This window comes from Microcebus murinus, chromosome 6, assembly GCF_040939455.1.
Source record: "Microcebus murinus isolate Inina chromosome 6, M.murinus_Inina_mat1.0, whole genome shotgun sequence".
In the NCBI taxonomy this organism is placed as follows: Eukaryota; Metazoa; Chordata; class Mammalia; order Primates; family Cheirogaleidae; genus Microcebus; species Microcebus murinus.
Genome location: NC_134109.1, coordinates 34,147,066 through 34,174,239, shown reverse-complemented (window position 1 = coordinate 34,174,239; position 27,174 = coordinate 34,147,066). Strand labels below are relative to the sequence as shown.

Sequence of the window (27,174 nt, the reverse complement as noted above, 5' to 3'; positions counted from 1 at the left end):
TTCTTATTTCAAATATACAATATCTCAGTCTTCCTCTAATAATACAATTAGTTTGTTTTTAAAGATTCGGTGTTTCTTGCAGTGTTTTTTCCAAGATCCTTTTTGTTTGTTTGTGAAACTGTGTTGTTCAGGATGCAAGCTTTGTTCACGTGTCTTGTGATTCTTGTATGTAGATTTATATTTAATAGGGAAACAAAAATGGCTTGGCTTTTTTATGTGATGGGACAGGCTTTATAACCTAGTGGACTTCATTGTATGGTTATTAGGTATATATTCAGAGGTACCCATAAATGTCACTATCTTAGGATATTTTCTCTTGATCTTTTTAATTCCTTCTGAGAAAAACTTGTAATCTCTTATCTAGACAGTGTAAACTTGTCTTACAATAATCTTTTAGCCATGTGGTGGGAAGGGCTGGGATTTTCACCATTTAGTATGCTAACTTTTAATTAATACCCTTGTTTTTCATTAGGTGCCTCTCTGTGCCATCATATAGTTAGATATTTATAGGGCACCAGAATCTGTTTAGCAAGGACTGAAATTTATATTTTATCTTATAGCTGGGAAAATTGAATCTAGCTTAAAATGCATATGTAAATGCTTAAAGTATTCTGTTTAATCCTTTCTTCTATATTCATGATGAGATTCTTCCAAATTTTGACATGTTTTATTTGAAGTCATAGTAAACTTTGTTCTTAGATATTTGTGTTCATTTAAGTAATTGGTTTAGTTTTATTCTCATATTTATTCTCATTCTGATCAAAATACTCACTGAAGGACAAAAATTTTACAGAAGTGCTAATAGTGATATATTTGAGTAAGGTTTTATTAAGGTAAAATGTCAGAAAGCAGATAACTTAATATTTTGAGAATATTTTGCTTTTATATAAAAACAGCAAGAAACAATGTATTGAATGCTACAGTTCTAGTTATTGTGAGTTTTTTTGGATGTATATAATAATTTTTAATGTCTTTTTTTCTTTTTGCTTGATACTTATAGCTAGGTAATGAGGATAGATGTAGTATATTTGCCTTTTATTAAAGCATACTTTATAAAGCATAAAGTTTTTTCAGGTTATCTTGTAGTTAAGAGATTAACATGTGAGCTGAATGCTAGATAAGTCAATTAGAGGTACTTGTGACTGAACTGGATTCATGTCTACTGGAGATGAGAATCTCATAGAAGAACAAAAACTGATAACATTGAGTGAAGAATTTTGTAATCCCACAAAATATTAAAACAAAGCATATCATTTTGATTTTAGTTTTTGACTACTAGAGATTTACTTCATTAGGAATGCCTATATTTCAATGTTGGAATTATTATAATCTATAGATCTTTTACATTAAATATTCCTATTTGGGAGACTAGAGGATAGATTGCAATGTAGTAAATTTGTCTTAAAAGTGCTATAAATCTAGGGACTACCTAGATTTATATAGAATACCTAATTTATATAGAATGCCTAATTACTACTGAATTAAGAAATAAAACATTACAGGTAAAATGGAAATCTCTTTGAATCACTAGCCCTTCATTATTCTCTCCTGAGCGGTAACCCTTATTCTGAATTTGATGTTTTCCATTCCCATATTTGCTTTCACATTTTTATACTTTTCTTCATATCCAGGATAAATGTAGTCTCATTTTGCATATTTTATATAGTGTTTGAATAGTATCTTACTGGAACATGCATTTTTCCTCTCAGCATTGTTTCTGAGATACATTGGTGTTGATCTAGTTCTTTACTTCATTTTAACTGCTGTAGGGTATTGCATTGCACTAATATATCATAATTTATTATTAACTCTTCTATTGTTGGTTGTTTCAGACTTTTCAGTATTGTGAACTGTGCTTCAAAGAATCCTGTGGATGTGAAATTTTCCCTAAAGTACATACCTAGGTATAGAATTACTGGCATACAATTTTTTAAATTATTTGAAGTTTTACTATTTTTTTTAATTGTTCTCTAAAGTGGTCTATTGGTTTACATTCTCCTCAGCAATGTATAAGGTTTCACTAAGACTTGATATTGTTAGACTTAAAGTAATGACAATTTGACATATATAAATTGTATCATTTTGAGTGTTATGTTATTTTGCATTTTTTCATAATAAATATTTTTTCAGTGAAGAGCAAATCCTTTGTTCTCTTTGCTATTTTCACTGGTAGTGATGATGTACTTCTCATTATGTAGGTTATTTTGCCATTAGTATGTAGTTTTATTATAGAATATCTCATCTACCCATATTTATATATATCACCCCATTATCTAAAGCTCATTTTGTTAGGTTTATTTTGTGCTGAGCAGCTAAATCAAAAATGGAATGTTTTTGTTGTCTTTTTTTGCTCGAAAAAGAGCCAGCTCTTGGTAGAGGAAAGATTTGAGCCTGGTATCTAGGTGATAATAGGAGAATAATGCAGTGAGTGAGTAAACAATCAGAGATCTAAGTTGTAGAAAATTCAGTTATTAACAGCAAATTAACTAAGAAAAGAAAATGCAAGCTTACAAATAATCCCACAACTTGAATATTATCTTTATAGACTATAGTCATGTATTGCTGATGGGGACATATTCTGAGAAATGTATCTTTGGGCAATTTTGTTGTTTTGATAACATCATGGAGTATACTTTACATAAACATAAGTGGTATAGCCTACTATATAGCTAGGGTATATGAAATAGCCTATTGCTCCTAAGCTACAAACCTATACAGCATGTTACTGTACTGAATACTATAAGCAGTTGTACCACAATGATATTTGTGTATCTAAACATATAAAAGGTACAGTAAAAATGATATAAATGGTAAAAAATGGCACACCTATATAGGACACTTGCAGGACTGGAAGTTGCTCAGGTTGAATTAGTGAGTGAATCATGAGTGAATGTGAAGGTCTAGGACATTATTGTACACTACTATAGACTGTATAAACACTGCTACACTCAGTTTATACTAAATTTATTAAATTTTTTTCTTTCTTCAATGATAAATTTACCTTAGCTTACTGCAGCTTTATTTTTTTGAATTTGAAAAAATGGCTTTATTTTAACCAGTGGTATTGTCCGACATCCTATATGACATAAATGATTTTAGCCAAGTTCATCAATACAAATAAAATAGCAGTTTCCCTCATTCTCTCTTTTGTTTTCTGTTCAGAGAAATTAGGAGATGGGATCATTATGCCCAGAAACCAAAAGCTCTTCGAAGAGCTACAATTTAGAGTCCTGGCTCCTGGAGCATGCAGCCTCCTAACACGTATGTGATCACATGTTCAAAGACCTTTATTAAAAAATATTCAGAGCAGTATTTCTATAGGAAATCACATTAGTGTTTACAACCAAACATGGCTGATAAAATTTATCTTGCTGTGGATAGTCAGGGTTTGAAGTACATATAAATGAAGTGCATATAAATAAGGAGATGAGACCTTCAGGTATAATCATCATCAGCCTGCCTCCTTCCTTTTCACTCCAGTTGATTCAGAGGTCCTACGCAGGCCTTCTAGAGTGGATGCATCACTGCACTGGGAGAGACGTGAAAATACCTTGGCCCAAATACAAGATTTTGTCATATAGCCAATACTGGAAGTAGCTTTACACTTTTGTCTTACACAAAAGACTTAAATATATGGGCCCTCATGTAGCACAAATGCTTAAAATTCAGAAAATTATGAAAATGATTCTTCTCTACCCCTGAGGATACTTCATCTTTACAAAGTTGAAAATATAAAACATTAAAATAATTTGCCCTTTCTCCCCATCAAAAGGAATCACATTCTCAAAGAATTCCTGCATTGTATAAAATTCTGAAACAAAATTTATTTCTCCCCAAACCAAGACCAAAAAGTCAATGTTAAGCTGCCAGGAAGACCCTTTTCCATAGAGGAGTGGAATAGACAATTTGGTACTACTTTTTTATTTCTCTTATTTTTTTTTTAAGTAATAACCATATTTGAGAAAGATAGCAAAAGGAGTTTCTGGCCTCATTATACTAATTTTTCACTTTTAAAAAGACAATAACTTGTTTTCCAAAATTTGGGATATTCTTGGAAAAGCCGTGACTTTTCCATTGATAGCTCCCTCCCCCAAAATAGCTTGTTGAAAAATGGCAAGAATAAAAATGCTATACATCCATCTGTTCCATTTTTTCATGGTTTTCCCATTAAAAGCACCTAGAGTATAAATTGTGTTCAACACAATATAGCACTGGGGGCTGAGGAGAGGATGATGTCACTTGCCCATAACAACAGCTGAGGTGACACAGGATCTAACTATTCAAGAAATCTTCACTGGCAAACTTGCCTGGCACCAGGGCCTCCCAAAGAACACAGGACAAGCATCTGTGCATTCTCAAATAGCAAGACATGCAGAACATATCCTCAGTCTGCTAGAAATAAAGAACACACGGGAAGTACACTGACAGTAAGAACCTGCTTTTGACTATTAGGGTGAGTACTCATGAAACTTCTGTACTTTAGGTGAAGGGGTAAGTAGAGAAATGGCAACAACACCTGGGGATGAGGAGAAAGAGAGATACACACATACACATGCGCACACATGCACACAAGGCTGCCTTGTTGCTTCAGGACCACAGTAGCCATCTGACAGCCCTGTGTGCTTGCCTGGCTCAGAACTTCAGCAGCTGCAATCTTTTAACTATCTACACTTTCTTCTCTCCTTTTAAGGCCCAAACATATTCACAGTTTGAAATATACCTATCAAATTCTGGGAACCATTTTAAGCAAGTTAACGTAGGCTAGTGCACAGAGGCCAGTTGGTCCATTTTGGCTGTATGCATCGCTGAGGGTTGGCTTCAGGTCTGAAGCAACCAGAAAGTGTGAACCTTCTCTCTGCACCACTGTGGGATGTGGTCAAGTCTATCCCCCACTGTCAAGGTGGGGCCACAGGAGAAGCCAAAGTTGCAAAAGCATGTCTGGGATAGGGGATGTTTAATATTTTTTTACTTTGCATTTAAAATTTTCCTAACAAGATGGCAATTATTGTCTGCCTGGCCTGACTCTCAGAATGAACAATTGGAGGCTGTCATGGAGCATCTACAATTCCATGTAAAGTCACTGTGATCATAGTTTACTGATATTATTCTGTCACCTTTCCACAAAGACAGATACACACACTAACATGCACGTGTGCATGCACACACACATACTCACCTTCCACCATGGAGGAAATCTTTATAAAAAGAGGTACTTGAATGATATGTGGAGAGTTTCTATGTAAAGCCCTTCCCCTCATAGTCAAGTGGGATCAACAGAGTAGAAACACTCTATCTCTTCTTGGAAAGGGGTTGGCAGCACAAAGCTGATGACTTCATTGTAAGTCAGGCTTTTCCACTCATCTGTGAGGAGGTCTTTGCTTTTGTAAGGGTTGGCCACTGACTCATCATCAGCATCATGGTATTGAGTAAAGTAGGCATGTGCAAGGGTTTGGTCTGCTGTAATTCTCTTATCTGAGTCCAATACAAGCATCTTCTCCAGCAAGTCAACACCCAAAGGATTGGCACTAATAAATATACCTGCAAGGTTCATCTTCAGCATCTGAGTCAAAGACTGAATATAGTTTCTTGCAGACTCTGAAGAGATTTTCTTCAAAAGCTCAGTCCCCAGCCTTCTAACTAGTCTTAAAATGAGCTTCAACTGATCAATATAGTCTAGACCAGGAAACAGTGTTCTTCCAGTCAACAGCTTGGACATTATGCATCCCACTGACCCAAATATCAACTAATCTATTAGTAATGCATCCTGTTCAGCATGATCTCAGGAGCCCTGTACCACTTAGTGGCTGCGTAGCCTGTCATTTCATCATCTGTATGCCAGGCCAGTCAAAAGTCCAGGATCTTCAGCTCATAGTCTTCATTCACACCTGGATTTAGTTTCCTGTGAATTATGCCAGCTGAATGTATGTACTTTAGACCTCAGAGAACTTGGTAGATAAGGAACTGAATATGATCATCTGTAAGCTTCTGATATCTCTCAATGTTGTTCAGATCTGCCCCCATGAGACAGGTCACCAGATACACATTGAATTCCTTCAGGGACCTTGCAGGTATAAAAATGTCCAATAGACCAATCACATTTTCATGTTTCATATGTTTAAGAAACCACATTTCTCTGTGGGTTCTTTTGGCATGAATGATGGATTGAAAGGGTCTGGATAGCTTCTTCTGTGCCACACATAATCCAGTTTTTATGTTAAAAGCAGCACACATGGAGCCATAGGCACTGGAGCCCACTGGGGACAGATTGTGGTAATGCTTGGGCACCTCCCAGATTGTCTTGTTTAGCTCCTGCCGGTAGAACGTGGGCCTCTCCGGAGACATGTTCCAGCAGCAGCTGCAGGGCAAGGAGGTGGCCCAAGGGGGCCCCTGTTTGCACTCGTTTTCTGGCCTTGCCCCTTCCTCCACCAGGCAGGGACCTAGTGCTGGTTGCTGGCACCCACAACCCCCCAGACTCGGGGGGTGCTCAGCTCCTGTCAGCTGCAGGGGCTGAAATACCTCAGCAATGAGGGTGAGCCGAGCAAAAGGCAGGGGCTTGCTCTTAGGCTCAAGGCTGTGCCAGCCACTACTTCCTGTACCCTCTCCCCACCAGCCAATTCAGGGCCTTGTCTCTGAACTCCTGCTTCAGCTGCTGTACCTGCTGAGCCTCCCATGCAGCTTACTGTAACTTTTTAACTTTAAAAACTTTGTAATATTTTAACTTTGATTCTTTTGTAGTAAGACTTAAAGAACAAATACATTTGACAACTGTACAAAAATATTTTCCTTATGTCATCCTATAAAGTTTTTCTATTTAAAAAAATTTTTTGTTTATTTTTTACTTTTTAAACTTTTTTGTTAAAAACTAAGAGACAGACACATTAACCTAGGCCTACACAGGGTCAGGATCATCAGTATCACTGTCTTCCACCTCCATATCTTATCTCACTGGAAGGTCTTCAGGGGCAATACTATACATGGAGCTGCAATCTCCTGTGATAACAATGCCTCCATCTGGAATATTTTGTTAAGGTTCTGCCAGAGGCTGTTTTACAGTTTCCTTTTTTTTTTTTTAAATAAGTAGAAGAAGTACACTCCAAAATAATGATAAAAAGCATATATGCATGTGTATATATGTATATTTGCATACATCAGTTACATAGTCATTGCCATTATCAAGCATTATGTAATGTACATAATTTTATGTGCATATACTTTTTTATATGACTGCCAGTGCAGTAGGTTTGTTTATACCAGCATAACCACAAACATGTGAGCAATGCATTGCACTATGACTTTATTATGGCTACGACATCACTAAGTGATAGGCTTTTTCAGCTCCATCATAATTTTATAGGACCATTATTGTATACACAGGGTTCATCGTTGACCGAAATGTTGTTATGCAGTACATGACTGTAATTATCTCTCTATTATCTCCCTTCTAGGTCCTGGTTTTTAAAATAATTTGAAATAAATTTTTTTGCCTTTCTCTCTTATTGACTTAATTGATTCCTAAAAAGATTAAGTAAGATTTACCTATATTGACTTTACCCTGGATATTAATTGGAATGTCAGCAGGTTATTTTAATTAAATTAGTTTATTAAATTTAATAAGAGATGATTAAATATTGATGGGGGAAAGGAGGCAGCCTAGATACTTCCAGAGAAGGGATGGTTCTAGTGGAACTCATTGGGTAGCTAAATGACAATATAAAGATATGAGAATAGGGAAGAGAAGAAAAGTACAAACAAGAAATGCTGAAAGGTATTCTTAACAGACTTAAATATTATTATTTGGGTTATTCTCCTATCTGTGTTTTTCACTGACTCCTAGGAGATAAAGAAGTTTGTCAGTAGGGAATTTAATAGAAGAAAGGCAGGTAATTTTATTGGGATGTGTCTGCCCAATGTGGATCCATCATGAGATAGAATCTGCTCACATTTCTTAAGTGACTTGAAATATAAAAACTCTAAAGAAGATAAAAATAAATGTCAGTGACAGAAATTGGAAGAAATAAAGAATGGCAAGTTCAATGAGGTTATGTCGGTGATTGAACAGTTAGAATCATATCCTAACTTATGTAAGTAGGTTTTCTTGTCATTCCAGTTAATTACACAAAGTCTGTCACTGGGTTTTCCTGTATCCACTTTATCGTAGTCTGTCACTAACAAATAATTTTATTTACAGCCAATTTAATGTGTAATACTTTTTTATATTTAACAGTATTTTTTAAATTAATTTTTTTTTTTACCTCTTAATTCAGGTGAATATATTTAACCGTATTTACATTCTCCTCTTGTTCAACTTCAGTGTACTATCAGGATAATAATAGTTTTTCTTTAATAGTAGCCTTCCTATTTCGCAGCTTTTATTTTAGCTCAAAATAAATGTATTTATTACCCTTGCTACCTTTATAAGCAAACTTAAATTTTTAATAGTTTTCTTTATTATTGCTGGATAATTTCATGTAATTTTTGTTCCTTCCTCAGTAGGTCTTTCTTTGCAAGTATTGTTTATTTAGATAAGTTTGTGTGTATCCTAAAAAGCTCTTGGCTATGTAGAATTAAAACCAGGGTAGCACCTTCATTTTGAGTATATAAATAATACTGTCTTCTCCATGCAAAGCTAGCTTGTGTTTGTAAACAATAGTATTGCCATAAGCGAAGTACTTTTGGAAGTGCAATTTGGCAGCCACTAGACTGGATCTCTAGGTGGATTTCTAATAGTATTTAGGCTCATATTATGTCAAGTAAAATTTTTTTTAGTTTTTGCTGAATTAATTATTAGAAATTAATCTTGGTTTGTAGTTTTACCTTATATTCTTGGTATTAGAGAAATTCTTTCTAAAGAATTATCTTTAACATTTATGTGAGTAATTTCCAATATGTTTCTAGCCCTGAACAGTTTCCTATCTCTCATTACCTTCTAAGCATTCATATTTTTTTTCTTTTTAAGTCTTGCTATTACTTCAAATTTAGGTTGTCTGAACTCTTTTTTATTCTTCTCTTCTGCTACCTTGCTCCCGATTCTCCACTTAATTTCCTATTTGTATCATTGGTATCATTATTTTTCTGGTTGGCAAAATAAATTAGTTTTTAAATTATTATAAAGGTTTACATTTGAATCCTGGCTAGCTCTGAGATCTTTGGGAAATTAATCTCTCCAGGCTTCATTTTCCTGTCTGTAAAGAAGGGAGAACAATGTTTTAAGAGACTGGTAAAAGGATTAGATTAAACGAGATAATACTGGTAAATGTGCTTACACAGTGCCTGTGTCTTAGCAAATGATAGTTGTCTCATAAGTACCTATGTTCAAAAACTCAGTTCTTTTAATACTTCTCTTTTCCAAATATTCTGTATTGCTTTTGTTCATCAAAATTTGATAATCCCAGCCTTATAAGATGTTCACATATTATGTTCTCTTACCTGAAATCCTGACTCAGCCTCTGATTTTCTATACATTAATGTGAAGACAGTCTTGCTTACTGGATTCTTTGTTTTCCTATAATACATTCATTTCCTATAATACTTTTCCTATAATACATTCTTTTCCTATAATACTTTCTTTTCCTATAATACATTCTGAGTATTCTGGTCAGATGACTTTTTCTGACATTCCACATTTATTATTCCATGTATCTCCTAAGAAAGAATAAAACAAATGAATTCTTCTTTGTTTTCTTATTTTACTTAGTAGGACTATCCATTCCATCCAGTTCGGTCTGTGTACTCAAAGGCTAACACCATTCCTCTTTCAGTGTCCTTCCTCAGGCCAGGCCCTCTCTGCAACTTCATATGAAATGGCATAATGTCTCTAGTAGTATTTCCAATTTAATTGTATACTGCATGTTATAGTGTGTTACTATTGTCTGTTAATATTCATTTTAATCATATACTGGTTTGTCAAGGCTCTTGTTTTATTGTTTCCTGTTATTATTTAACTTCCTGATTAGGCCATTTTCTTTCCTAGAGCATAAATTCCTTTATACTTCTTATTCATTGAATTCATTGTATTCTTTTGTATGTATTCAATTTCTTAGAATAACAGCACCATTTGAGTTTGAAATTTATTTTTCAATTATAATTAATGGAAGCAATGCTTTATTAAGGGATCAACAAAACGTCTTTTATTCAACTGGCAGGCAAGCTTTGATTTTCCTATCCTCATAAATTAGTTTTACCAATCTTAAACTTTATATAAATAGAATATTTCTTCCATCTAAGCTGTCAAATGAATGAATGAAAGAACAGAATTTTGCAGAATAATGTATGCTTTTGACTTCATTTGATTTTGAGATTCACCTATGTTCTGGTGCAGTGATCCCTAATCTTTTTGGCACCAGGGACTGGTTTCATGGAATATAATCTTTCCATGGACTAGGGGTTCAGGACAGGGATGATTTAGGATGATTCAAGTGCATTACTTTATTATGCAGTCAAACCTGTCTGCTAATGATAATCTGTATTTGCAGCCAGTTCCCAGCACTAGCATCACGGCTTCAGCTCCACCTCAGATCATTAGGCATTAGATTCTCATAAGAAGCATGCAACGTAGATCCCTTGCATATGTACTTTACAGTAGCATTTGCACTCCTATGAGAATCTAATGCTACCACTGATCTGATAGGAGACAGAGTTCAGGTGGTGATGCAAGCAATGGGGAGCAGCTGTAAATACAGACGAAGCTTTACTCGCTTGACCGCCACTCACCTCCTTCTGTGGGGCTGGGTTTTTAACAGGCTAAGGACTGGTACTGGTCCATGGCCCAGGCTTTGGGACCACAGTTCTGGTATATATAAGCATTTTGTTCTCTTTTACTGATGAATAGTATTCCATTATATGAATATTTTATAGTTATGGTCATTGTCAGTTTGAGGGAAAATTGGATTTTTTACAGTTTTTTGCTATTATTAATAAAGCTGTAACAAATATTCTTATACTGATATTTTTGGTTACTTATGTTTTCATTTCTTTTCGGTAAATACTTAGGAGTAACTTGCTGCATTGTGTGGGAAGTTATATATCTTTGTCCAGACTATCAAAAAAGTGATAGTGATGTTATATTTTTCCCATCATATCCTATCAGGTAGCTTATTAGTTTGGATTTATCTCAATACTAGGGATGCTCGATTCAACCACTTGATTAAGTTTTGTGTGTGTGTGTGTGCCAGATTTCTCCACTGCAATTTTACTCTTTTTTCCTTTTGTAATTAATAATTACTTTGTGCAGAGGTACTTCACTGAGCTTTCAATTTATTTATGTATATTAGCATGGACTAATGGATTCTTTTATTCAATAATTTATAGTATGGTATCACTTATTTTAGTGCTCAAATTGTCCCAGATTTAGCTCATAGCAGTCCCATCTGTGTTGATGGTGTCTGTGTTCTTTTGACATGTCTCATAATTCTTTGTGTACTTCCTTACTTTGTAGTTTCACCTTGTACTTTCTCTTCCCCAGAAATGGACTCAGCCATTTCTATCTGTCTAAATCATGAATTTCTGCTGATACCTCCAATTCAACCTAACACACACAAGGTTTGTTTTCATTTTTTCCCTTTCTGTATTTGTGACTCACTTTTTTCTCAGTGGATAACCTGGCTCACATTATTCATAATATTTTAAATTATTTGATTACATCTGCTCTGGGAGTCACCAGCAATTCCAAACTGAATGGATGACCTCTTACCCTAATCAGGCTCCAGTATCCTACACCAGGTCTTCCTTTTATGAGGATGCCTTCCTGACTCTTCCTCAACACCTTATGACAACCTCACCCCTTTTATGTAAGCCCTCGTCATCTGACTCAGGCTCTAAGACCCTGTACTAGGGAACTCACTTATGTGATACTTTTCTCACTTCAGTCTGCTTCTGACTCCCTATGACCTGAGGGGGATGCCTTTCTTATGCCACTTTGGCTCTGATACCCTGTACTTGTGTGTCCCTCTGTAGCAATACCCTTTCAGTCCACTTAGGTTTCAACATCCTTCACTGGTCCTCCTACAGTGGATGGTCTTGTCTCCCTGCTTCAGCTTTGACACTTTGCATCATTTTCCTCTCACCTCCCAGATTCCATCAGAGAGAAATGAGCTTAGTACTACTTTTCTGAAGAAGTCTTTTTAAAAAAAAAAAAATACAGATTTATGGGCTACAGATAACATTTTGATACATGTGTACAATGTGTAATGATCAAATCAAGGTAATTATATCTATCACTTCAAACATTTATTATTTCTTTGTTTTGAGAACATTGTAAATCTATTCTAGCTATTTGAAATATACAAAAATTATTGACAACTGTAGTTGCCCTACTGTGTGTTCTGGATACTAGAACTTATTTCTTCTATGTGTATTTTTGTCCCCATTAGCCAATGTTTCTTCATCCTTTTCTCCCCTAGCACCCTTTGCAGTCTTAGGCAACCACCATTCTACTACGTACCTCCATGAGATCAACTGTTCCCACACATGAATGAGAACATATGATGTTTTTCTTTCTGTGCCTGGCTTATTTCACTTAACATAGTGTCCTCCAGGCTCTTCTATGTTGTTACAAATGACAAGATTTCATTCTTTTTTTATGACTAAATATAATAGTATTTCATTATGTACATATACCATGTTTTCTTTATCCATTCATCCAGTGATGGACACTTAAGTAGGTATTGTATCTTGGCCATTGTGAATAATGCTGCATTGAACATGGGAGTGCAGTTATCTCTTTGATATACTGATTTCCTTTCTTTTGGTTACATATCCAGCTGTGAGATTGCTGGATTATATGGTGATTATATTTTTTGTTTTTTGAGGAACCATACTGTTTTCCATAACGGCTGTACTAATTTACATTCCCTCTAACAGTGTATGAGAGTCTCCCTTTCTCTGCATCCTCACTGGCATCTCGCATTTTTTTTTTCCTTTTTAATAGTAGGCATTTTAACTGGGGTGAGATGATATCTCATTGTGGTTTTGATTTGCATTTCTCTAATGATTAATGATGTTGAGGGTTTTTTCTATATACCTTTGGCTATTTGCATGTATTCTTTTGAGAAATAACTACTCAGATAATTTGTCCATTTTTAATTGGATTATTTGTTATTTTTCCTCTTGAGTTTGAGTTCCTTATATATTTTTGTTATCCCTTTTCAGATGGATAGTTTATAAATATTTTCTCCCACTCTATAGGTTGTCTATTCACTCTGTGATTCTTTCCTTTGCTGTATAGAAGCTTTATTTTTAGCTTTATATAACCCCATTTGTCTATTTTTACTTTTATTGCTTATATTTTTAAAGTCTTATCACTAAAATCTTTGCTCAGATCAATGACGTGAGCATTTTCCCAGTGTTTTTTTCTAGTAGGTTCATAGTTTCAGGTCCTACATTGAAGTAGTCTTGAATCCATTTTGGATTTATTTTTGTATATGGTAAGAGATAGGGGTCTAGTTTCATTTTTCTACATATAGATATCCAGTTTCACCAGCACCATTCATTGAAAAACCTGCCCTTTTCCCAATGTATGTTCTTGATGCTTTTGTTGAAAACGAGTTGGCTGTAGATGCATGGATTTATTTCTGGCTTCTTTATTCTCTTCCATTGTTCCTGTGTGTCTATGTTTATACAATACCATGCTTGATTTGGTTAGTATTGCTTTGTAGTATATTTTGAAGTCAGGTAGTAGTATGTCTCCAGTTTTTAGTTTTTAGTTTTGTTTTTTTTGCTCAAGATTTGTTTGCCGGCCGGGCGCTGTGGCTCACGCCTGTAATCCTAGCTCTTGGGAGGCCGAGGCGGGCGGATTGCTCAAGGTCAGGAGTTCAAAACCAGCCTGAGCAAGAGCGAGACCCCGTCTCTACTATAAATAGAAAGAAATTAATTGGCCAACTGATATATATATAAAAAAAAAAAAAATTAGCCGGGCATGGTGGCGCATGCCTGTAATCCCAGCTACCCGGGAGGCTGAGGCAGAAGGATCACTCGAGCCCAGGAGTTTGAGGTTGCTGTGAGCTAGGCTGACGCCACGGCACTCACTCTAGCCTGGGCAACAAAGCGAGACTCTGTCTCAAAAAAAAAAAAAAAAAAAAAAAAAAGATTTGTTTGCCGATGGTATTCTATATGTTACGTAGGCTTTCTTCATTCTGTTTTTTTCTTTTTTCTCTTTTTTGGTTTGGGTTATTCAAAAGAATTCCCTTCAAGATCAGAAATTCTTTATTCTACCTGATCTAGTCTATTGTTGAAACTCTTAATTATATATTTTTTTTATTCATTGGATTCTTCAGTTTCAGGATTTCTGTTTGATTCTTTTGTATGATATCTACCTCTTAGTTAAATTTCGTATTCAGATCATGAATTATTTTACTGAATTTTTTATTGTTTATGTGTGTTCCCTTGTATCTTGCTGAGTTTTCTTTAGATCATTATTATTTATTCTTTTTCAGGCATTTTATATATTTCCTTTTCTGTGAGATAGGCCAGTCCTCATGCCCCTAGGTGGCATGTGTAGGCACCAGTGATGGCCAATGGTAGCCTTGTACCCTGGATGGGCTAGTCTTCAGGCCCTAGGCAGACCCTCTGGGTATCAGCAGTGGTGGCTATAGGCTAGGTGGACTGGTCTTGGGTTCCTCAGGTGGCATACATGGGTGCCAGAGATAGTGGTGTCAGGTCCCTAATGAGGCTGGTCATCAGGCCCCTGGGCAGGGCACACCAGGTGCTGGTGGTTCAGGTGGTCCACTGCTCAGGTCCCGAGGTGGGGTTTGTAGGTAATGGCAGTAGCACTAGTGAGATGGTCTTCAGGTGCTCTGGTAGGGCACATGGGCATGGGGGATATAGGCAGTTGGCCTGCTAGGCCAGTCCCTGAGTGGGGTGCACAAGAGTTGTCTGTAGGACTGCTTTTTTTTCCAGTTAAATATTGGGAGACTTTCTTAAGCTGTGCTGTGTAGCCCTCTTTACAGATTGTGACAAATTCACTAATTGCTATTGGATATGTAACCTTGTTTTTGTTATATATTGCTATATAACAATAATGGCTTAAAACAAAAATAATTTATTGTTTCTTTTAGTTATGTAGGTTGACTGGGTGGTTTGTGTTCATCTTTCATGTTGTGTCTGTTAGGATGGCTAAAAGGTCCAAAATGGCTGTACTCAGATGGTTGCCATGTGCTTGCTGCCAGCTGAACTCAGCTGGAGCTGTTGGCCATGTGAATATGTTCTTCTGTACTTGGGCCCTTTATGTGGCTCTTTGGGCTATCTCATTGCATGGCAGCTGGATTCTAAGCAGAAGTGTTCCAGGTGACCAGTTGGCAGCTGCATTTCTCTTAATACAAATCCTCACGTGATATACCACCCCATTCTATTGGTCCGAACAGGTCACAAAGCCAATTTAGATGTAAGTGATAGGAAAATAGACACTACTTCTAAATGCAAGCATGGGAAAGTCATACTGAAAAAGAGCATGGGGGATAAAAGATAATATTGTGGACTTTTTAAGAAATATAATTTACCTAATTGGAAATTTCCTGTACATTTTTGAAACTTACTTTGAAAATTTGGAAGATTAGTAATAATATTCCAAATAGTCTTAACGCCATTGCTAATGTTATTCAGATTTCACAGAAACCAGAATAAAGGGAAATCCTACATTTAAAGGGATGAGTTTATATAATATTCTTGAATTGTCTCTTTGATCCTGTGTGACTAATAATCCACATTATTGTCTTTCTAGATAGGAAACAAACTCAAAAAGGAAGCCTTTTAAGTGATTGTAATTCTGATATCTACCATTAAAAAACCACCACAAAAACAAATTCTTCTTCCTATATCTTATCGATGAAAAAAAAGAAAAGAAAAGTATAGGGGTATTAGTATTCCCAATTCCATGATACTTAAAATGTCAGTTTTTAAGGCTTTTACATTTTAGAAACATACTCAAGAAAGACAAAATTGTTATGAATTTTCAGGTTATGTACTTATATTCTTAAGAAATACATGATTTTATGTCTTTTGCAAAGATGTGTTTTGTGTATATCTGTTCTTTTTTTTCTGTACTTCCTAATTGATGAATTTTCCTTATAATATAAATCACTCCATGGATATTCATTCATTCTGCAAAGTCCACAGCCCCATTAGAGTTTTATTTAATGAATATTAAGTACAATATTGGGATCCATTAATTGGCTCATATAAATCATATGGACAGGTAGCTACATAATTGCTTCTTTTATTTTAGTTGCCAGGAAGAAGCCTTCCATAATTTTTTATATCTTTGAATTCCTCCATTTTACCTGCCAGCTCTGATGTCTATTATTGGCAGGCATAAAAAATATTGACAATATAGGTCAGATTGAATTTTCTCAAATTTACCACATAGCTTATACCATGTGACCGAAAGAATTAATATAATTACAAGGACAGCTAATTTATATTCAGTGAATAGATTTCTGTATTTGCCTGTGTCTCCAAGAAAATAATTAAAAATAAAATAAAAATTAAAAAACTGCAATTACTATAATGTTAATTTACTGACTGATATTTAACGTGAACTAAGATTTTAAAAAGTAACTCCATTTACATCAGTGTATCTTTATTTGTTGCTATATATATGGCTCCATGATTAAGTGCTCATATCGGTTTCAGAGGATCCCAAATTACACAATACACAGACACAAAATTGCATTAAAAGGTCAGATTAGTAAATTTCCTTCTGAAATCAAGATACTTGAAAAATAGATTTCTGCAAAGTACCTGAAAAAATAATTAACAGGCAGGCTGGTTCATAGAGTATATGATAAGGCTCTAAAAAACATAATTGGGTCTTAACATGGCAAGTTGATATGGCCCAAACAATAAATAATTTGAATTTTCTATTATGATTTTAACTATTTTGAGTCAGATATAGCTCTATAATTCAGTTTTTGGCAGATTGAGTTTTCAAAACAATACTTTTTGAATAGTATATAGGAGTCCTGAATGGACACCTGAAATATATTTGTAAGTATTTGCCTTACTTTGATGCTGCAGCCCCTGATGATATGCATAGCTTTCAAAGAATTGGATAATATTATCACTTTACTTAGCTTGATTCTTCATAGAATATTTACATTAAGATTTTGGCCCTTAGAATATAGGGTATTCTATTTATAATTATTATAATATGTTATACATGTCCATGCTTAAAATTTTTTAGTGATATCCCATTGTATTTAGAATAAAATATAAAGTCTTTATGAAACCCAGACTTTTAAGTTAATTGTCTTTCTAATGTTTTATGTCTTTCCACCTTGATATAATAAATATGAAACATTAATAGGTTTGGGGAATTAAATCTTTTTCTCATCAGATAATATAATTTTAGGGCATTAACAACTGGTAAGATATAGATGAGTAATAAGGTAGCCTATAAATTTTAACTGCCGTGTGAAAACCAACCCATACAAGAGACTTCCTCATCATTCTTCGAGTTTCAGAAAGTTGAATTAATTCTTGTATCTCATAAGATATTATTAGAATTTATGAGCAAGTTCTAATTTAACAAATACTTAAAGGGCTACCTCTTTTTCTTTTTTTAAAAATGTGTACTGTTAGAAATAAGGGCTACAATTTTTAATGCATTTTCCTAAGTTCTAAAAATATAGTCTATCTGGAGAATCATTCATGGATATGTATAATACAGTGTAATGGGTAGAATAATGGAGGCATGTATAAAACACTGTAGGATAACTAATAAATGTGAGCTTAAAATTTTTTATGGCTTTCTGAGAAAATCATAGAAAGTTAGTGGCCTTTAACCCTTGGTATCCCACCAGGGTCCACTGAACTCTGTTTTAGTTTTGAGTTTCTTTTTTTGAGCCATTCTAAGAATTTATGAGGATTGATATTTCATGGCTTTGATTTTTTTTTTAGAGGTCTTCCAAAAGCAAAAAAAATTTTGCTTTTTTAATATAAAATCTTTCTAATTTTGTGGTCACCATAGAGATCTCTTGGGCCCTTTTATAAATTTGTGCTTTTTTGTCATAGTGTTTTTATTTTTCCTCTATCTTGAAATATTGTGCTTTTATTATTCTTAGAATTATTTTATCATTATTCATCAGCTATCTCCAACTATCCTTAAAAGTTTAAAATAATAAGAAAATTGGAGAATGATGAAATCACCTAGAAGGGTGATGCAGTAGTTGAATAAATGGTCACTATTGCTTCATTCTTTAATTTTCTTATCAAGTTGCCCAAGATATTTTTATCTTTTAAGAAGATAAGAAAAAAGAAGTTCAGAGACCCCATCTTTGTGGTCCGCTTTTAGCATTTTGTTGAAAACAGTTGGGAATTCAGAAATTGTTAAATTTTTTTCCAGAACTTTGAATTCTTCTTTTAATTTTTCTTTTCCATGATGGAAAATATATGAAAATGGACACAATTGGCAAAAGAAGGCTTTAACATTTATTAGCCAAATCAGAAGATGAATGTGTAGAGACAGCAGACCTCTAGACTAATCTTGATGATAAAATTGATCTTCCAAGCACATTCTCAAGGTGAATCTTTGGATGACATTATCCTAAATGTATTTCCTCAAATGAATATCAGTGAGTAAACAATGTATTTTTCACCACAGAAAGCAAGTAATGGTATTCTCTTTCAGTTAGTCATATAACATGAAGGACTTGATCACACAATATTTTGTAGCAAGAGCCTGGACCATCCCATTTTCCTAAAAAGAAAGGCGATATATTCTTTAATCTTTTATGATTTTGTGCTCAGATTTATTTAATGTGAGTCCCAAGTGGCAAATACTGAAGGTATGTCTATATACAAAGGCAATTAGAAGAAAATAGATGATACGGAAATGAAACAAATTCATCAATTGGTGTTATAAAAATGAAGGTGTTTTTGTAATTGTGGAACAAAGAAAATGGCCATTTTCTAGAGCATCATCAAAACTATTAGCTAAGGTTTCAAAAAGTTCTTTGTATGTGTTGCATTTTGATGATGCAAGTTAAAGAAGAACTAGCATAATGATAAGTTAGATCCAATTAGAGGTGTATTTGACATCTGGCATCAATATTTACAAGATGAATATATTTCTGGTTTATATATGACAATTGTTGAGTAGTTAGTTGTATTTAGAGGACATTGGATATATATACATTCAAAACAAAAATTTCAAATAAAATTTCACTAACCCTTTATTTTTACTTCTGCAAATTATTCATAAAATGACTTGATTAAAAAAAAATTAATCATCCTCTGACCTAGCTGGTAAATGATGATGACTATTTTTTCTGGCATATGGAAAGTTAAGCTGGATCTTGAAACATGTAAAAACAAAAATTGGTAGAAATAAATTGGTAGAACTGGACAAATCCCCAATTATACTAGGAGAATTTATGACACCATCAATGGTATCAACTATCAATAGCAGAACAAACAGATGACAAAAAAGAGGCAGATAATATTAACAGCAAGAGTAATAAGTGACCTAATTAACACTTATAGGACATTTCACTGGAAAAGGACAGAGTACACATTCTTTTGAAGTTCATATGGAACATTAACCAAAATTGACCAAATAGGGCATATAGATCAATCAAAAGCTATAAAGATTTAGTGCAATCAAAAATATCAGATAGGTTTTGTTTTTTTTGGTAAAAATTGATGATCTCCTGAAATTTTTTTGAAAATTCAAAGTTTCAAGGATAGTCAAGGAGTAACAAAATGGAAGACTTAAAGTACCAAATATCACCATATTCTATAACATAGCACTAGAGTTATTAAAAAAATGGTATTCATGCAAGAATAGGTTAGTGTGACAGAAGAGCATATCTAGTGTGGTAGGCAGAATAATGGCCTTCAAAGATGTCCAAACCTAATCCCTGGTATCTGAATATGTCACAATATAAGGCAGAGGAACTTTACGAATGTAATTAAGGTTACAGACATTAGTGAAGATAGGGAGATAATCCTGGGATGTCTAGGTGGGGTGGGCCCAGTTTAATCACATGAGCCCTTGAAAGCAGAGAACTTTCTCTGGCTGATAGCACAATAGAGATGCAGTAGAAGGGGAAGTCAGAAAGATACCAAGCATGAGAAGGATTCTACACACCATTATGATGGCTATCAGATTTAAGGGCCCATATAAAAGGACTAGAGAGAGACCTCCAGGTACTAAGAGCAGCCTAGCTTACAGTCAGCAAGGAAATGGAACATCAGTTCTGTAACCAAAGTCACTGGATTTTGTGAGCTTGAATGAATTTGGAAGTAGAGTCTTCCCAGAGCCTCTTAATAAAAGCCTGGGAGGCAGGCATTTTGATTTTGTTTTGTGATACCTGGAGCAGAAAAAACAGGCATGCCAATCTGGATTTCTGATTTACAGAACAGGGAATAGGAAGTAGTAAATTTGTGGTTTTGAGCTGCAAAGTTTGTGTTAATTTGTTATAGAAGCAACAGAAAACAGTTACATCTAGTAACAGATCTACATTTATAGATGGTCTGATTTATCACACATTTTTGGAGCTCAGCAGGGAAAAGAATTTTTTCCTATTCAATATCCTTATAGAAATATCACTGACTCCTATTTCATACTATATGCAGAAATCCATTTCAGATATATCACAGATCCAACTGTGAAAAAAATAAAGCTTTTAAATGGAAACAGGAGAATATCTTCATGATCTTGGATTAGGCAAGGATTTCTTAAACAGTATATGGGAAAATTTCATAAATTAGATCACTATAAAAGTAAGAACTTTACACATAATTTAAAAACTGAAAGGAAGTCATAGAATGAAAGAAGATATTTGCAATACATGTATCTAACAAAGGATGCATATCCAACAGCCCAATTTTAAAAATGATCAAAAATCTTAAAAAGGTACTTTACAAATGATATATGGTCAATATGAACATGAAAAGGTACTCAGCATCAGAACTCATGAGGGAAATGCAAATTAAAATATGTATTTTAAATACATAAATGCATAATTATGTATTTTAAATACATAAATGTGTAAATATTTCTATGCATCCACCAGATTGGCTGAATAAAAATGATGCCATTTCCAAGTGTTTTTAAGGAAGTTGTACAATCAAATATCTCATTCACAAATTGCTATTACCACTTTAGGAAGCTGGTAGTGTTTACTAAACTTTAGCATACATGTTTCCTGTAACACAGGAATTTTAGTTGTAGATATAAAGTTTGCTTATCTTTGCCAAAAGACATGTGCAGGGATGTTTATAGCAGTGCTATCTGTAGTCATCTAAACTGGAAACAATCCAAATATCTACTTATAGTACAATGTGGTATATTACCACCACATACTATAATATAAAACGAGAATTAATAGCATAGAATTAAACTTTAAAACATAGATGAATCTCATAATGTTTAGTAAAAGGCATCAGATACAAAAGGTATACCTGTAATGTTATTCATTTATATAAAGTTGGAAACAGAAAAAATTAATGTAGTGTTAGAAGTTATATAGTATTTCCTCCTGTTGTGGGTAGTGAGTGGATGAAAGTGTGAGAGTAGTTTTGTTTTTTTTAAAAGTGAAGATTTAGACACTGCTTCCAAGCCCTGTGTTTGCATTTGAGGAGTTGGTGTTTTTACTCTTTTCCCCCTCTTATGTATATAACTATAGTTAATTTCCTGTTTTATTTTTATCAGTTTAGTAATACAGATTATGTACACCTTTACTTGAGTCTTGTGTCTGTGCCATCTAAGTGGATAGGGAAGGTACATGCATAATCAAAGGCAACCAACTAAGATTTATTTATGTGATGGTTTGATTCTTTCAATTAATCATGGTTGCTTTCTTGTCTATCCATTGGAGTTTACTTCTAAAGCTGCCTGTACTTTGTTGAATTTCAGATTTCTCTATTTATTTAGATTTGTGATTAGTTCTACAAAATTTACAATAAACCTGGGCTAAAACTTGAGTTTGGGAAGAAGTAATTAGAAGTATATTTTAAGGTTGTAAATAATGCTGTGTACTGCAGATACCATCCTTCTCAAATTTCTCTATCTAAATTACAGGGTGAACTAGTGGTTCAGTATAGTTTTTTAGATACCGATGATGCTTTCTAAGACTAATTTTGTTCTCTGCCCACATTAGTATCTTTTCTGATTGCCTTGATGAAGTTAGAGAAACCTTTAACTGTGCCTGCCACCCACCACCAAAAATGTTTCACTTTTGCTTTTATCCTTTTAAGGGAATTTATTCCAAAGCCAAAGTAGAAATAGTAGTAATAAACATAGCTTTAGAAATAATAGCAGAAAACATTTAAGCCATATTTTAAGCACTTTTTATCTATTGACTAATTTAATGCTTGCAACATCTCTGAAAGCGGTGCTTGTGTTAATCTAATTTTAAAAATGAGAAAGTTGAGGACCAGAGGTTAGCTAGCTTGCTGAAGGTCACACATCTATTAAATGTATGAACCAGAACCAAATCCAGATTGTCTAGCTTCATAGTCTGTGTTTTCAACCACCATGCCAGAAAAAGATAAGATTTAAAAATTAAAATTCAATCCCTGAGTAAACAAATCTGAAGTTTTTATTAGTTTTTCAAAGTTTTGAAAAGGCTAATGATTGTATTTAAAGTAGTAAATTAATTCTTAAGTGAAAACTTTTATAATTGCATATTTAAAACACTAATTTAAATTTTGTAGTAAGGGATACAAATATTGTTTACCATACTATTTCACATTTGTAAGTCTTTTTATGTTTACCTTTTCTTTCCTGAAAGATGGGAAAAAGTAATTCATGGGCTTTCCTAGGGGAGAGTAGTAGGTTGTTTTATAGCTTTATGTAGTAGTATATTTTTATGTGATGAAGTCTATATAGAATTTTTAAATTGCTCCTTGGGAATTCTTGAATATTTATAAACTTTATAAAAGTATTCAGAAAGCAAGCATTAACTGGAGGCCATGGTATTTAAAAACCTATCAAGCAAATGCAAAACAGAAAAGAAAGTTGTAATGAATTAAAATAATGGCAGTAATCAGGGATATTGGCTTTTAGTTTTTTCTTTTTTGTTGTGTGCTTGTTTTGTTTTGGCATTAGGGTAATGCTGGTGTCATAGATTGAGATAAGAAGAATTTCCTCCTCTTCAATTTTTTGAAAGAACTTGAGGAAAATTAACGTTAGTTCTTCTTTAAAGGTTTGTTATAGGGCGGGTGCAGTGGCTCATGCCTGTAATCCTAGCACTCTGGGAAGCCGAGGCAAGAGGATCGCTCAAGGTCATAAGTTCGAGACCAACCTGAGCAAGAGCGAGACCCCGTCTCTACTAAAAATAGAAAGAAATTAATTGGCCAACTAAAAATATATAGAAAAAATTAGCTGGGCATGGTGGCGCATGCCTGTAGTCCCAGCTACTCGGGAGGCTGAGGCAGGAGGATTGCTTGAGCCCAGGAGTTTGAGGTTGGTGTGAGCTAGGCTGATACCACAGCACTCTAGCTGGGGCAACAAGAGTGACACTGTCTCCAAAAAAAAAAAAAAAGTTTGTTATAATTCAGCAATAAAGCCTTTTGGTCCTGGGCCTTTCTTTGCTGGAATACTTTTTATTAATGATTCAGTTGTATTACTTGTTATTATTCTGCTCAAGTTTTTATTTCTTCCTGGTTCAATCTTTTTAGGTTATATACATCCAAGAATTTATGCATTTCTTCCAGGTTTTCCAATTTCTTGAAGTGTAGTTGTTTATAGTAGTCTCTGATGATTCTTTGTATTTCTGTGGTGTCAGTTCTAATGTCTTATTTTTCATCCCTGATTTTACTTATTTGGGCCTTTTCTCTTTTTTTCTTGGTAACTGTAGCTAATGCTTTGTCATTTTGTTTTATCTCGTCATAAAACCGAGTTTGTGCATTTGTTTTAAAGTTATTAAAAGCAGAAAATTTGCCACAAATCAACATGTTGGAATGTGTCTATTAAATATAGATTAAAAATTATATATTAATTAAATTTACTCTACTGATTATAAAATTAGTGGGGGGGAGATATCTTTTTGAAATTAAAAAGAAGAATCCAAACCTTTTTAATTTTAAATGTTTTTAGTGCATCATTTATATGTATTAATCACTTCTATCAGAAACAGATCTATATTTTGAGGGATTAAAGCTTGCAATATTGAGCGACTGTAATGAAAGGGAATATAAAATTCTAAAAAAATTAGGTAATAGCTCTCTGAAAGGGAAAAGACAAGTGTTAGTTATTTTGGTCCTCGTTGATTAGAACTCGCTCTCTTAGGCATATAAAATAAAACTATTAAATTGAAGTAGATAATCATTTAATCTTTATGCTAATAAATATAAAAAGTATTATATCAGAAAATTAGTTTTATTTTACTTTCTTTTTTATATGGATATTTTATCAAGTTACAGACTTTTAGATTCATAGTTTTCCTTCAATATTTTAAACATATTCTATTGTCTTCTAGACTCTATAGTTTCTGTTGAACATTCAGCTTTAAGTCTTGTTTTCCTTTTGAGGGTATTCTTTTTTTCCAAGAACAAGAACAAGATGTTCTTGTTTTCTTTGATTTTCAGCATTTGACTGCTAGTTGTGGTTTCCTTTCACTTTTTGCAGTGTTCTGTTTACTATACTTTCTAACTCATTACATTAATGTATTTATTATATCAATTTTGGGATATTCTCAGCAATTTTTATTTTTTTCTGGTACAGTTGTTTCTCCCTTTTAACTCCCTCTGCTTTTTTTGTTTTGTTTTGTTTTGTTTTGTTTTACAAAACCAAATGTGAACAAATCTCCCTCTGCTTTATTGTGACTGTAATTACATGTAAGTTAGAGTGATTCCCATATCTCTTATGCTCTGTTTTTTTCATTTTTTTCCCCTTGATTTGCTTGAGATCAAGTTTGAGTATTTTCTGCTGACCTATCTTCAAGTTCATTAACCTTATGTTTTACTGTGTTAGTCAGTTATAAAACTCACCTATCAACTTATTAAGTTCAGATAGTATATTTTTCAGATCTAAAATTGCTATTTAATTTTTTGATAGATTTTAATTCTTTGTTGAGGTTTCCTTTTTTTCAGCTACTTTAAAGATCTTGTGTTTTCTTTAACTTACGTTAAACAGTTTTAACATTTGTCACTAAATTTAACAGGCCTAAAAAGCAATCAATACTGATGTTTGGAAAAAATTAAAAAGCCAGTTCTCATTTCAAAATTTCATTTCATCATTAGTAGCTTAAATGAAACGTAAACAAAAATTAATTTTCTTCTCTTTCCCTTTTTCCTGTTTAGTGAGTGATAGTTGCTTCAGGAATCTTGCAGAAGACCGCAGTGGGATAAATCTCAAAGATCTCGTACAAGATCCTTCTTTGTGAGTATTTCGTTTTCAATATTAAGTATAATTCCAAACTTTATTGTTGGTATTACTCTTTTCAAAAACATTGTACCTGAAAACTAATTTAAGGTAGAACAGTATCTTCTCTTCTAATAATTTGTGTTCCATATAGTAAAGTATGATGGAACACTTTCTTTTTAGAAATAGACTAGATTATAGAAGAAGGAATGGTATCATGATGAATGATTGACTTTCAATGAGCAGGGATAATGGCTGATGATATCTTGCCAATGTGGCAGTAGATAATTGGCAAAGAAGGTGATTAGTAGTGATTTGCTTGGGAAGATGAGATTGAGTTTGATCACATCAATTTTGAGCTTTTATGGATATATTATTTGTAATAATTATTTTTAATTATAATTATAAATATAAAATAGTTATTTGTATTAACAACATATATTTTAGTATATGGAATATATTTCTAATGTTTTGTTAGAAAACTGTATATAGCATAGGAAATTTATAGAGTTTTTTATAGATTTCAATTTTTAATTTTTTTTGCTCATGAATCAGTCCCATTTATTTATCAGTATATACTGTGTTACAATGTCACTTTCTATTTCATGAAATTTTTTTGGAATTTTATATTTACTAGCATATATGCATACTATCTTATATATAAATATACCGTTCCAGTAAGATCACCCTTTAGTTAAAAAAAAAAAAAATCAATGCTAGTTAAGCGTGGGCAGCAGGGAAAAGAAAATTGAGTGCTGATAGGTTCTTTGTAATGATGTGTAATGCATGCAATAAAATATAATAGGAAATTAATCCTTTAGATCACATGTAATCTATCCCCTCCTAGGAGTTTCACTAATTATTGAGAATTTTGTGAGAAAAAAACACAAGGAAATCTAGAATCTGAAGGTTATTGATTGATTCTTTAATGATTGACTAGTCATTAAAAAATATTATGACAAGAGACTGCTGAAAATATATTGAATATTGAAGTTTATAATGTAATAACTTTAGAATGAGTTTCCAAACCCATTTTCTCCAGTTTTTTTCTTTCAATCTGTCTTTTCCTAACTCAAAAGAATTGCCAGTATTCTTTCATCTTGATTTTTATTCCTATGAAGATTGCCTTTTATTCCTGTGAAAATTTAACCAAGAATATAATTATTCTATGTAGATGTAAGTATACCTAGCAAATGAATATTAAATAACCTTTATTTGCCTGAAGAGTTCTGTTTTCCTCGTGGATATGGCAAGAACTTTATAATTTCTTTGAAAGATCTCACCTGTTTGAATGAATAAAATATATTTTTAGTATGATGATATTATACATCTGTTTAATGCAATAATATAATGAAAAAATATGCTCATATGGACTTTAATGATATATAAGCTGTGAAGAATTACAGTTGAATAATGGATTATAATAATGAATTTTCATGTTTTGAGAGAATTTGTTACTTCTTTTCAGACTATAAAATAATATTCATCATTCAGCCTACCACTAAATTCTACATTTAGTCTTAGTATTCTAAGAAAAATTTATCTCAACCCTTTCATTGGATGGATGAAATATATTCTCAGAGTACCTGTTTTTACAAAGCCAGATGTCTTAATTTAGCATCATTCTCTTAATTTGGCGTTAGCCTCTTGGCATTAGTCTAGTATGTAAGAATGTTTGTTGCATTCATGAAGAAAGATTTTGTTTTTGCCCTGTCTACTTGGATTTGAAAAAAAAAACTTTTTCTTTATTAGAATTGTCAGGATGTACTATTAATGACTCAAATTTGTGTTTTAGAGATATATTTTTTATTTGGTAAAATCCTTTAGAGAAAGAAATGCCCAGTGTGGAAAAAATAGTATATTTTTTTCAGTTA

The 27,174-nt window shown here is 33.4% G+C and overlaps 1 protein-coding gene and 1 pseudogene across 15 annotated transcripts in view; one reads left to right on the top strand and one right to left on the bottom strand.

Moving 5' to 3' along the window:
• GPHN (gephyrin) overlaps positions 1-27,174 on the top strand; it is a 540,115-nt gene that overhangs the window by 76,461 nt on the left and 436,480 nt on the right. For all 15 annotated transcript variants that reach the window (XM_020285734.2, XM_020285732.2, XM_076003938.1 and 12 more), the window contains exon 2: positions 25,240-25,318. In XM_020285734.2, coding sequence (XP_020141323.1) covers positions 25,240-25,318 — 79 coding nt within the window. The remainder of the gene's footprint in view (positions 1-25,239; positions 25,319-27,174) is intronic.
• LOC142871409 (mitogen-activated protein kinase 14 pseudogene) lies at positions 5,261-6,342 on the bottom strand (annotated as a pseudogene).